We start from the raw sequence: 12269 nt of genomic DNA on the forward strand, positions 1-12269 counted from the left end.
TCAAATCTCTCCAATGTGTTGATGTAGAAACTCAGAGCTATAAACTTGCCTCTCAGTACTGCTGTGTTCCAGAGGAGCTGGTAATTTGTGTGTTCATTTTTGTTGAATATCATGAATATTTTAATTTCCTTTCTAATCTCTTTCATGACCCACTGGTGATTCAACAGTGTATTGTTCAGCCTCCATGTAGTACAGGACTTACTTTGGTGGCTTTTGGTGTTGAGTTCTAATTTTATTCTCTTGTTGTCTGAGAGAATGCAGGGCATTCAATGTTTCTGAATTTAGGCAAGTTTGCTTTGTGACCTAAAATGGTCTATTTTGGAAAATGTTTGAGAAAAACCATTCTGATGCTGCTGGGGGAAATATTCAGTACGTGTCAGTTAAATCTAGTTGATCTATGCAGTTGTTTAGATCTGTGGTTTCTCTGTTGAGTTTTTGCTGAGTTGGTCTAAATAGTGGAGATAACATTATGTTAAAGTCCCCAACAATTAATGTCTTTGGATCTATGTGAGATTTGAGGAAGAGTAATGTTTCTTGGATAAATTTGGATTCTCTGTTCCTTGGTGAATAGATATTCAGAATTGTAATATCCCCCTGAAGGAGAGATCCCTTAATTAGTATGTAATGACCTTCTTTATCTCTTCTTGCTAATTTTAATTTGAAGTCTATTTTATCTGTTATTAGGATTGCAACTCCCACCTGTTTATGGGGGCCATTTGCTTGGTAGATTTTATTCCAGCCTTTCACTTTCAAAATATGTTTGTTCTTATGGGCAAGGCAGCACATAGAAGGATCTTGCTTTCTAATCCAAGTAGACAGTCTGTGTCACTTAAATGGAGAGTTAAATCCATTACTGTTGAGAGTTAGGACTAGGAGGTGTTTAGTAGTTCTTGCCATGTTATCTACCTTCTTGGGTTCTTCCTTTGGTTCTTTGATTCTCAGTTTGGGTGCAGTTTCTTGGCCTTTATTGTGGTCTTGTTGGTTTTCTATGTGTAGGACATCTCTAAATATCTTTTGTAGGGCTGGTTTGGTGGAGATATATTGTTTTCTTTGCTATGAAAGGTTTTTATTTGACCTTCAGTTATGAAGGAGAGTTTAGCTGGGTACAGTATTTTTGGTTGATAATTGTTTGTCTTTAGGGCGTGGCATATATCATTCCAGGCTCTTCTTGCTTTAATTGTCTCTGCTGAGAAATCTGAGGTTATTCTAATTGGTTTCTCTTTATAGATGATTGATCTTTTCTCCTTGACAGCTTTAAGGATCCTTTCCTTGGTCTGAATGGATCCTGTGCAGATTATAATGTGAAGGTGAGATGTCCTGTTCTGGTCTGGTCTATTTGGGGTTCTAAAAGCTTCTTGAATCTGAATAGGCCTATTTTTTTACATGTTTGGGAAGTTCTATGCAAGGATCCTGTTAAATAAATTTTCTGGACCATTAACATCTGTCTCTAGGTGCTCCTCTACACCCATTATCCTCAGATTAGGCCTTCTGATGGTGCCTTCGAGATGTTGAATAGATCTATCATATTTCTTGGATTTGTCTTGGATAGTTATGTGTTCTTTCTCTATAATACCTAGGCTGTCTTCAATCCCAGAGATTCGATCTTCTGCATGGTCTAACATACTGTCAAGACTTTCTACTCCTTTCCTTCTAGTTGGTCAGCTTTGATGGTTTTAAGTTCTTCTTTTTTTGGGGGGGAGGGGGGAGTCCAGTCGTGGGGCCTGAACTCTGGGCCTGGGAGCTGTCCCTCAGCTCTTCAGCTCAAGGCTAGTGCTCTACCACTTGAGCCACAGGGCCACTTCCGGCTTTTTTCTTTTTGCTTATGTGGTGCTGAGGAATAGAACCCAGGGCCTCAGAGGCATGCAAGGCAAGCGCTCTACCACTGAGCCATCTTCCCAGCCCTGGCTTTAAATTCTTTGTTGGAGCTTTTAGATCTCGTATGAACTTCTTTACTTCCTTAATTTGGTGTTCAGTGTTTATTCTCAAATCACTTAGTTGATTAGTTATGGTTTCCTTGGACTCCCTTTCCTTCTGATGGGCTCCATTCAGCATTCCCTTTGTGGTCTCCCTGGATTCCTTCAGCTCTCTGTTTATGGATTCCATGAATGCCTCTATTGATCTTTGTTTATTCTCTTCCTGCTCACACAATTCCTGTATTAGTCTTTGATTAGCTTCCTAATGCTCACACAATCTCTTTGACTGTTCTCAGCCTGATCAAGCAATTCCTGTCTTTCTCTTTGACTGTTCTCAGCCTACTCATGCAATTCCTTTATTTCTCTTTGACTGTTCTCACCTGCTCATACAATTTCTGTATTAATCTTTGAGTAGCTTCCTCACTCTCACAAGATTCCTGTATTAATCTTTGGTTTGCCTCCTCTTGCTCCCTTTCACGCTCACACTGAGTCCTTTGCAGGTTTTCAGTCTTTTCATTCACCATATTTACCAGTAGTATTTGTAGAGCTTTTTGGGAACTCTCATCTGGATTATTCATGAACTGTTCTGTCACCTGATTATCATGAGTGGGAGTTGAGATACCCAGACTTCCATTTTTCTTGTGTTTCTCCAGCTTGTTTTGTCCATTTGGTATGAAAGTAACACCAATTTTGTGCTAGAACACTATTTTAGGCAAGCATCAACCAGAGTCCTGTAGTTGCACAGTCAAAATGGGTGCAGATACAATCTAGTTCAACAGGTACAATCTATTGGACCTCAAACATCTATGGATTAATGGGCTAAGAATATCAAAGAGGGATTCAGCAGACCAGAAATTAATAGGTTTAGGGAAAATTGTGGGGAAAAATAGGATTAGAGGGATGTGGAGAGTTTTTGTAAAAGGAAGAGTGAATTTAACCAAGTCCTAATCTCAGAGAGGAAATGGATAGGACAGAATGAAGGGAGAGCCATTAAGAAACAAGAAAAAAATTAAAAAAACAAAAATTTAAATTAAAAAATGGAACTTAAAAATTATGTAAGTATAAAGAAATGATATTGAGAGAAGAAAAGGATAGGATAAGAGGAGAGAGATAAAAAGGCAATATACAAAACAAAAAATTTTTAAAAATGGAATACTTAAAAATTATAGAGGTAGCTGGGAAGGTGGCTCAGTGGTAGAGCGCTTGCCTTGCATGCATGAGGCCCTAGGTTCGATTCCTCAGCACCACATAAGCAAAAAAAGAAAAAAGCCTGAAGTGGCGCTATGGCTCAAGTGGTAGAGTGCTAGCCTTGAGCTGAAGAGCTGAGGGACAGTGCCCAGGCCCAGAGTTCAAGCACCACGATCGGACCAAAAAAAAAAATAATAGAGGTATAAAGAAATAATACTACTATTAAAGAAGTTAAGCCTAAGAGGTTGTGAGTTGAGTAATAAACTTCTTAAGTATGTACACAATGAGGGATAAGATCTAATAATCGACAATGGGTATCTGGGGATGAGCAGAACAGCAATTAAGTCACACAAAAAAGAAAATGGGAAACACATACACACACACACACCCCTAAAATTAGAATTATGAAAGAAGGGCTGGGAAGGTGGCCCAGTGGTAGAGCACTCGCCTTGCATGCATGAGGCCCTGGGTTTGATTCCTCAGCACCACATAAGCAAAAAGAAAAAAAGGCAGAAGTGGTGCTGTGGCTCAAGTGGTAGAGCGCTAGCCTTGAACTGAAGAGCTGAGGGACAGTGCCCAAGCCCACAGTTCAGGCCCCACGACTGGACCCCCCCCAAAAAAAAGAATTATGAAAAAAAATAGAAAACATTTTTTTTAAATTTAAACAAATTAGGTAGAAAAAAAGAGTTCTTTGATTTTTTTTTGGGCGGGGGGGAGATCTTGTATCTCTCCTGTGTCTGTAACCAATCTTTTGGTGGAGTCTCTGGTCTGCTTGTGGTGTTTGGTTTTCCTGTGGCTTGATTGGTTTCTTAGGTCAGTTTGTTTGAGCAGTCAGAAAGAAGCTCTACCTTCCCAGGACTTTGTGATACTCCTCCCAGGCTAGTTCAGTGGGAGAAAGATCTGCTTTGAGTATCACAAAAGAGCAGAAATCTTTATCCTCTAGTTTGGAGTTGCTGTGATGAGGCTAGGTTCTGGGTAGAATTGAGGCCTATCAGTAGCTTTTCCCTGAGGGGCTAGCTCCTGAGACACTCACGGAGCCCAGCCTGGAGCCATTCTTAGGATTTACGTTTACTGAGTTTCAGTTGTTTGACTTTTACCCATCAATCTGACTAGGCTGCAGTAGGGAAGGGCAGCCTCTGGCTCTGTTTACCCAATGAAGCAAGTCACTCCTCTGGTGGCAGAGTTTTCTCTACCTGAGAAGGATGACTTTCCTGTAGGTGGAGCTGAGCCCCGCAGGTCAGGTCAGGTTTCTGTGACCTGTGCAGTGGCTCCTATTGTTTTCTTCCAAGGCTGAGTTGGCACTAGGTGCTCCAGCCTGGCCTTTGTCAGAATCAAAGATAGAGATCTTCTCCTGTGGTGGGGGAGGGGCTACCTTCCCACAGCTGCCCCATGAGAATGGGTGAGGCTGTCTTGAGGGTACTCACGCAAGCCTCTTGGTTCCTGGGCCGTCCCTGATCTGTGATCAGCAGGATGAATATTTCTCAGGATGAAGATTTCTGCTCCTTGTCAGTTCTTGCTGGTGGTGAGTAGAATCCGCTAGCACACTGAGTCTGTCACCTTTGTCGGTCTCTCTCTGTTGATATGGTGGCTGTGGCCACTGCCGGGGCAGACATCAGCAAGTGCTCAGATCTGTCTCCATGACCAAGCTTCCTGGATTTTCCCTCTCTGGCCAAACTCTCTGTACTGTGAGGGCACACCTGGTGTGATTCTCTAGCCTAGGACTGTTCACTGGAACACTAAAACTGCTTTCTGTGTGAGAGCTTGTTTGGCCTCCAGCTTCTCCTCCACCATCTTCCTCTGCGTACCCCCACCTCCCCCAGTTACTCTTTCTATATATGTCCACTGTCTGTTGGTGCTATAGAAGTCTCTAAACTGCTCTATATGTCATATTCTTTACATGTGGAATGAGTTTAGATAATTTTCTGTATGATTTTTATGAAGTACAGTTAATACAGATAATGTTAACTAAAATATAATTTGAATCAGCCTTTTTGATGATAGGTATTACTCATATTATTATAGAAATAGATCCATGGAAGACAAGCCAGTTTTTCTGTTTTTCTTTCTTTTTTTCTTTTTTTTGTCAGTTGTGGGGCTTGAATTCTGGGCCTGGGCGCTGTCCCTCAGCATTTCAGCTCAAGGCTAGCACTTTACCACTTGAGCTACAGTGCCACTTCTGGTTTTCTGGTGGTTAATTGGAGATAAGAGTCTCATGGCCTTTCCTGCCGCGCTGGCTTTGAACCTCGATCCTCAGATCTCAGCCGTAATTACAGGCTTGAGCCACTGGCGCCCAGCTCAGTTTTTCTTTTCTTTTCTTTTTTTTTTCCTAAAAAAAAGCTTTATTTTTTACAAAGGAAAATATTTTTATTAATAAGTTTTTTTATTGTGAAAATATGGTACAGAGGGATTACAATTACATGAGCAAGGTAATGAATACATTTCTTTTTTTTCATTTTATTTTATTTTATTTTTTTTGTGAACATACTGTACAGAGGGGTTACAATTACATGGGCAGGATAATGTGTACATTTCTTATCAAGCATTGCAGCCTCCTCCTTTGTTTACCCTTCACATCCCTTCCCAGCCTCCCCCCCCAATCCACTCCCCTCCCCCCCCCCCCCGCACCAACGTTGTAAAGCTCGTTTTTGACATGACAACTTGTACTTCTCATTGTTGCAACAGGTCCACCTGTATCGCATTTATAAGATTATTTCTTCGTTGCTTTGTATGTCCCTCCCCCACAGTATAACCCCTGCTTTCACTATATTTGATGTCAGTATAACTTGTGGAGGAGATGGGGAAAAACAAGTCAGTTTTTCTTTTCTAGTGCACACATGCCCATGCCCAAAAGTTACTAGCAAATTATCAAAATTTAATAACCAACAATTTTTGTTGGGTATGTAACCATATTGGATAACCACTAGGGGTCAGGATCTTCATGGACAGTTAGTCCCCTCAAGAGTGATCCCTGTGTGTGCTATTTTGGCTTTAGAATTGGTGGTTATCAGGCTATTTCTGTTGTGCTCTGTGGTGTGGAGATGAATACAATATTGAGATTTTGTTGTCATTCTGAAAGGCAGCTGGTGGCTCCTATAATCTCAGGAGGCTGAGATCTGAGGATTATGGTTTGAAGCCAGCCTTGGCAGGAAAGTCCATGAGATTCTTATCTCTAATTAAACAGTAAAATGTTGAAAGTGGAGCTGTGGTTCAAGTGGAAGAGCACTAACCTTGAACAAAAAAAACTCAGGGACAGCAAGCACCAAGGCACTGGCTTCAAGCCCTAGGACTATTGTACCCCAAAAAAGTGAACATATGAAGGAGAGCACATGGTCATTCATGGGTCCTTGAAATACATCACCCTTTCCACATGGATACATAATGGGTTTAATATACTATAGTGAATACACATGTGGTCTTTTCCCCTCTAGGTGGCTCTCTGGTTCTGTATAGATACACACTATTGAGAACTGTGTGCTGCTCATTTTACCTCTGGTTGAGGCACCACGGGTTACATTTTAAGTAATTAAACAATAAGACTCATGAAAATATAACACCAGTTATTCAATTTAACATACATCTTAGAATGGAAATAGTAGCAAAGCAAATTAGAACCAATACTCATTTCTTACATCCTCATGCCCACAATTGTGGGATGGAGAAGCAACAGACAAGAACTTGTAGATGTATAGCATTGAGATTATGTGTAGTAGGTAAAGATTGTTAGAGATCTGTTATCTACCTCATTTTCTAGGATGCAGTAATTTATAAGTATTTGGGACCTTTAATTTTCAATTGAAAATGTGGTTTAGAAGGAAATAAAAATTACCTATGAGAGTGCTAAAGTACAAGGGGAAAGAATCTTAGAGTTTACCAGTATTTGTCAGTGTTATTTTTTTTATTCCTAATCTTTTTTTTATTTCATCTCTCAATACTATCACATGACAGAATAGGATTTGGACATAAAAATTTGGAGAAGAAACACAATTTGGTCCATAGCATAATTCAGTAGTTTCCTTGCCCATGTTTTTAGCCCATTACTCTTCTGAGCTCCAAACCAAGTATTCCCCTGGCTTTTGTGATAGACTCCCCTTGAACCAACCTATTCTTTTTACTCCTTATCTTCTTGAAACTACTTCCTGTTTTTCAAGCTAGCCCTCAGAGTGTTTGACCTATTCTACTCCTTCTCACTCTGAATTCATTCCATAGTTACCAGTTCCTATCTAGCTTTGAGAGGAGACATTTAGAGAAAGGACTGACTTGGCTATAGTTGACTCTTCCTCACAACCTGTTTGGTTGCATTGTAGTGAGATTTCTAACTTAGGTCCATTCACACTGGCTCCCTTATTCTGCTTCCATCTCAGGGTATATGAACGTGTAATAACTTTCTATTCTAATTTACTTTATATTTCCTTTTTCACATTTGTGTTGAATAATCTTATGTATTGGTGGACTTTGTAGTTTGATTATGCTGCTAAAAACATATGGTGAGAGAAAATTTTGAACCCTACTCAGGAAAATAAACCTCAAGACTTGAGTGGTGAGTCAGTATTGGACAAACAGATGTCCACATCACTTCAACACTCCTTTAAGACTTAGCCATACACAGGAAGTTAACTAGTATGTTTAAGGATATAAATAGTGCCTGGTTAAAGTTTAAAATGATAACATTAGAATATTATATGGTAGTGGTATGTATGTAGCCAACATAGAAATCTTTTTCTTTGAATTGTCTGAGGTAGGAAAGTCAGATTATCTCTTTATATTTGAAACATTCTCTTTCAATGTTGCAATATATTAACTAATGGAATCAGGAAAAATAGCTTTTGCAGTTGGTTAAGAAGTTGTCCTTTGAATTATTTTTGGTTTGACTTGACATAATAATTTCTTCTGCTTGGGGATGAAAATGAAAAACCCGGAAGTGGCGCTGTAGCTCAAGTGGTAGAGCGCTCGCCTTGAGCTGAAGAGCTGAGGGACAGCGCCCAGGCCCAGAGTTCAAGCCCCACGACCGACAAAAAAAAAAAAAAAAAAAAAAAGAGACAAAATCCGAATCAATAAAAAAAAAGAAAATGAAAAACCCATACTAAGGAAATATGAAATAGAATATATGCATAATGTGGTGGCTAATGCTCTTGATCTTAGGAATTTATGATTGGACTCTAGCTCTTTTATATCTGAGTCATGGTGAGGTTAACTTAAGATTGCTGGAAATGAATGGTTACCATTTAACTCTCTCCCACTTTATTCCATAGGTTCATGGACTGTATCGCACAACAGGTGCTAGTTTTGAGAAGGCTCAACAAGAGTTTGCAACAGGCGTGATGTCCAACAAGACTGTCCAGACAGCAGCTGCAAATGCGGCTTCAACTGCAGCAACCAGTGCCGCCCAAAGTGCTTTCAAGGGTAACCAGATTTAGAGACCCTCCCAGTACACACTGTTACCTTTTGACTGTACCTTTTTCTCCAGTTACTGTATTCTACAAATATTTTTATGTTGGAAACACACGGTTCACACAGCATGGGTATTTCCTGTTCACATGTGCATGGGCTAAAACCAGAAAAATTTCCTTGTCTTATTACTTTTACCTAATAGTTTATTAATATTTCAGTGCCCTGTGCAGACAAAATATTACATGCTAAATATTCTCCATATTCTTGGGGGATGATGCTCAGAAGATCACTTCAGTGGTGACACACTGAAACTAATATGTGACTTATGATTGAAAAAGCACTTAATACCGCTATAGTTCTTTCAAGAATCTGTAGAGATAAAGATTACACATTGGAACAGCAAAACTATACTCATTCTTTTTTCCTTATTTATCTTAAAAGAAATAGGCCAGCAGAGACTTAATGAATTTTTAAATTGGCTTGCTTTTTATCGGTTCAGTTACCAATGAAGAGCCTGTGTGCTTCATAGTAGATAATGTATATTTTAACTTTTTTTTTTGAGTAGTTGACATTTTGATAACAATCTCTGATCTTGCATGGACACCAAGTTTCTTAAATGAAAGAATTAGTATTTTTGGGTCCTGTACTGCTTATAGTGATAGAAATCAGGATTTGTTTATGGAATCATAGAAATGATTTTCTATAATAGTTTCTTTTAAATAAAAATTTATTGGGGTATAAAGACTTTAATATAATATGCAGTGCATTATCCAAAAGAGACGGTAGTTAATCATTGTAACAGAATGTAGTAATAATAGCTCCTTTAATTTTATTATATCTTAATTTTCAGTATTCATATAGTAAAATTTACTGTATGGAAACTTTAATATAGTCTTGTGATTATGCTTTATTTGAACTGAGATTGTGTTTGGCAGCTTATTTTGGGGTGTGTGTGCGTGCGTGCGTGTGTGTGTATGTGTGTGTGTGTGTGTGTGTGTGTGTGTGTGTGTGTATTGTGTATATGTATGCATGTGTGTAATTTTTGACAGAGGTATTAAAGGCTAGCCTAACCATTGTCCAAAAAGAACATACAGTATTTAAGGGATTTTTCTTTTACCCTTTCACTTTAAGTTGCATTAAAAATAAAATACCCTAGCATTTCTAATATACTTGAATCTTTAATGCACCGAAGTCTTTCACTTTTTGAGACAGACTGAATACATTAAAAATTTTTAGCAATAGAAAACACAAAACATTGCACCAAGCAAGAAATTACAAATATAACTAAATGCATTAATTATGAACGTGATCACATTGAAATTGTTATATGCAGCACAGACTTTAATTCTGTTTAATTCTTATGTTCAAGTTTTGAATAATTTTTAATACTGATTAAATGACTCAAAACACTATTATGTTTTTTAAATTTCTTTAGGAAGTTTTAGATTGCAGAACAACAGGCAGTGATTTATTCAACTTGATTTAAGAGAGGATGGTCTATTAGATTGTATTTGAGACTGAGAGTCCTTTCTTAAAACAATCAAATAGCATAAGTGATTAAATTTGTTTATTCTTCTCAAAAGTAAGTCTCATACTGGGATGGCATCCATTTTGTTATTTCTGAGACTTCACTAGGTGATGCAGCTCCTTCCAGATTCTGTTTACATTTGAGTTTTGGGGGAGACTTTGTTGAATAATGTAGTTGTAAGATATTTTTCTTTTCTTCTGAAGAAAATAGGACTCAGAGTAGACTTGAAAGTGGTTTTTAGAAATACTCTGATTGATGAGATTCTCCATCTGCTTTCTCAACCAGCTCCCCAGTTCTAAAGTCCTAGTGAAAATCTGTTTCATTCATATGCTTTATTGAGTATGGACTTTAAACACATGTCAGACATTTACCTTAGAGCAGGTGAAGAGCACTTACACTCTGCATTCATTTATATTTCAAGTGTATTTTTGCTTTTCTTTAAACTACAAATAAAATGTATATCAGCAACTTTTGGAAAATATTAATAACTTTCCTTCAGAATTGAAATGTTGCTCTATTATGTAGAAATTCTCAAAGGCAGTGGTGAAGAATAATTGAACTGATTTTTTTTTCCTAAAGCCAGTTATTTGATTAAAATCCAGTTATTTGGGTTGATACAAATTTATAAAGAGAAAATTGGAGGTTTTGAAAATATAAAAGATTATTAAAATGGTGGCAATGCCTATAGCTTGGTCAGGTATAAAAACAGCTTTAAATTCTTATATTCACTACTCTCTGAACAATAATGAACTCATCAAAATATTGGCTTTTGTTTTTTGTTTTTTTTTTTTTGTCGGTCGTGGGGCTTGAACTCTGGGCCTGGGCATTGTCCCTCAGCTCTTCAGCTCAAGGCTAGTGCTCTACCACTTGAGCTACAGCGCCACTTCCGGTTTTCTGGTGGTTTATTGGAGATAGGAGTCTCACGGTCTTTCCTGCCCGGGCTGGCTTTGAACCGCGATCCTCAGATCTCAGCCTCCTGACTAGCTAGGATTACAGGCGTGAGCCACCAGCGCCCGGCTTGGCATTTGTTTTATATTTAATAGTAAAATGAGCCACTATCACAGTCATGAAATGACCTTCATAGAGGCGGCACCTGTGTCGCCTTTCAGGTGGCAATGTTAAGTCATGGCTATTTTATTTCAAGCGAGGGTTTGAACATTAGAAAGGCATTGCTGAGTGATTTGTAATTAGTGACGTGGATTATTTATCTAGGCTGTTTGTATATTTTGTTGGTGATTAATACTGCGCTGCCACCATGGTGACTCACAGTTCTGTATAAATGCCCTCCATCTGTCCTCTAATGTTGCATGTCCTTGGTGGTTTGGAAGTTTTGTATATTTATTGTATTAATGCAGAGTGTCATAAAATAAAATGCTGTTTACTGGATTTTTGTTTGCATAATTTAAATATTAGTAATTTAGAAAGCCATTATGCTGTAAATGTAGAGAAAATTCACATTTTATCTTTAAAAATCTATAATTTTGTTATGTGCTCAATAGAATAAATAATGAAAACTCTTAACACAAGATGAGTATTGAGTTAGACTGCTGTAGGAATTGAACACGGGCTTCACCCGTATTAAATAGCTTCACCACCTTCAGGGCAAAATACACAGACTATGTAGAAGATGGTCAGGTTCATGGTCTAGACTTTTTCTTGAATAAAATGGGTGCCTCTGTACCAGCATTGTATTAATTTAATATTACCTGTCTTCTGTTTCCTAACCTTGGTTTCCTGTTGCTGTTGAAAGTACTATTTCTGTAATAGGTTTTTTTAAACTTGGATAGCTTTGAAGATGTAAAAGTATAATCTAAAATTGTGTTCATGGTCAGTCATAATTTGAGAAAATACATATTAAATTAAAATAAGGACAGTATTTTAATACTTATTACTTTTGTTTTTCTGAAAACACTGATACTGACACACTTCTATAAACAGAATTTGTTACATTTTGGGGCCTTTCTCCCTGATATGTTCATTAAAATTATGGCCATCATACAGCCATTGTCTTCTTAAGGAAAATAATTTAGAAGAATTTGTTGATTTCATAGGATTGAGCCTATTGGAGATCTCACTTTAATAGATTATCAAGTGCTACAGTATAAATTTAGAGTAGAATAATATGTTTTAAAGTATGAGAGTTGTGTTGAAAATTTTTTATATTAAGCTAAAATTTTTTCCACCCACAGTAGCCGAGTATTTTGGAAAATGAAATATTTCCAATAGAATTTAAGAGCATGCCAACATCATTA

General features: G+C 37.8%; 1 protein-coding gene across 1 annotated transcript in view; it reads left to right on the forward strand.

Annotated features, from left to right (window-relative positions):
* LOC138837131 (secretory carrier-associated membrane protein 1) overlaps positions 1-11403 on the forward strand; it is an 86154-nt gene extending 74751 nt beyond the window's left edge. Inside the window, exon 9 of the mRNA XM_070035916.1 lies at positions 8351-11403. Coding sequence (XP_069892017.1) covers positions 8351-8515 — 165 coding nt within the window. The 3' untranslated portion in view covers positions 8516-11403. The remainder of the gene's footprint in view (positions 1-8350) is intronic.
* The last annotated feature ends 866 nt before the right edge of the window (positions 11404-12269 follow it).

This window comes from Dipodomys merriami, unplaced genomic scaffold (assembly GCF_024711535.1).
Source record: "Dipodomys merriami isolate MVZ:Mamm:240054 unplaced genomic scaffold, mDipMer1.0.p SCAF_263, whole genome shotgun sequence".
NCBI lineage: Eukaryota > Metazoa > Chordata > Mammalia > Rodentia > Heteromyidae > Dipodomys > Dipodomys merriami.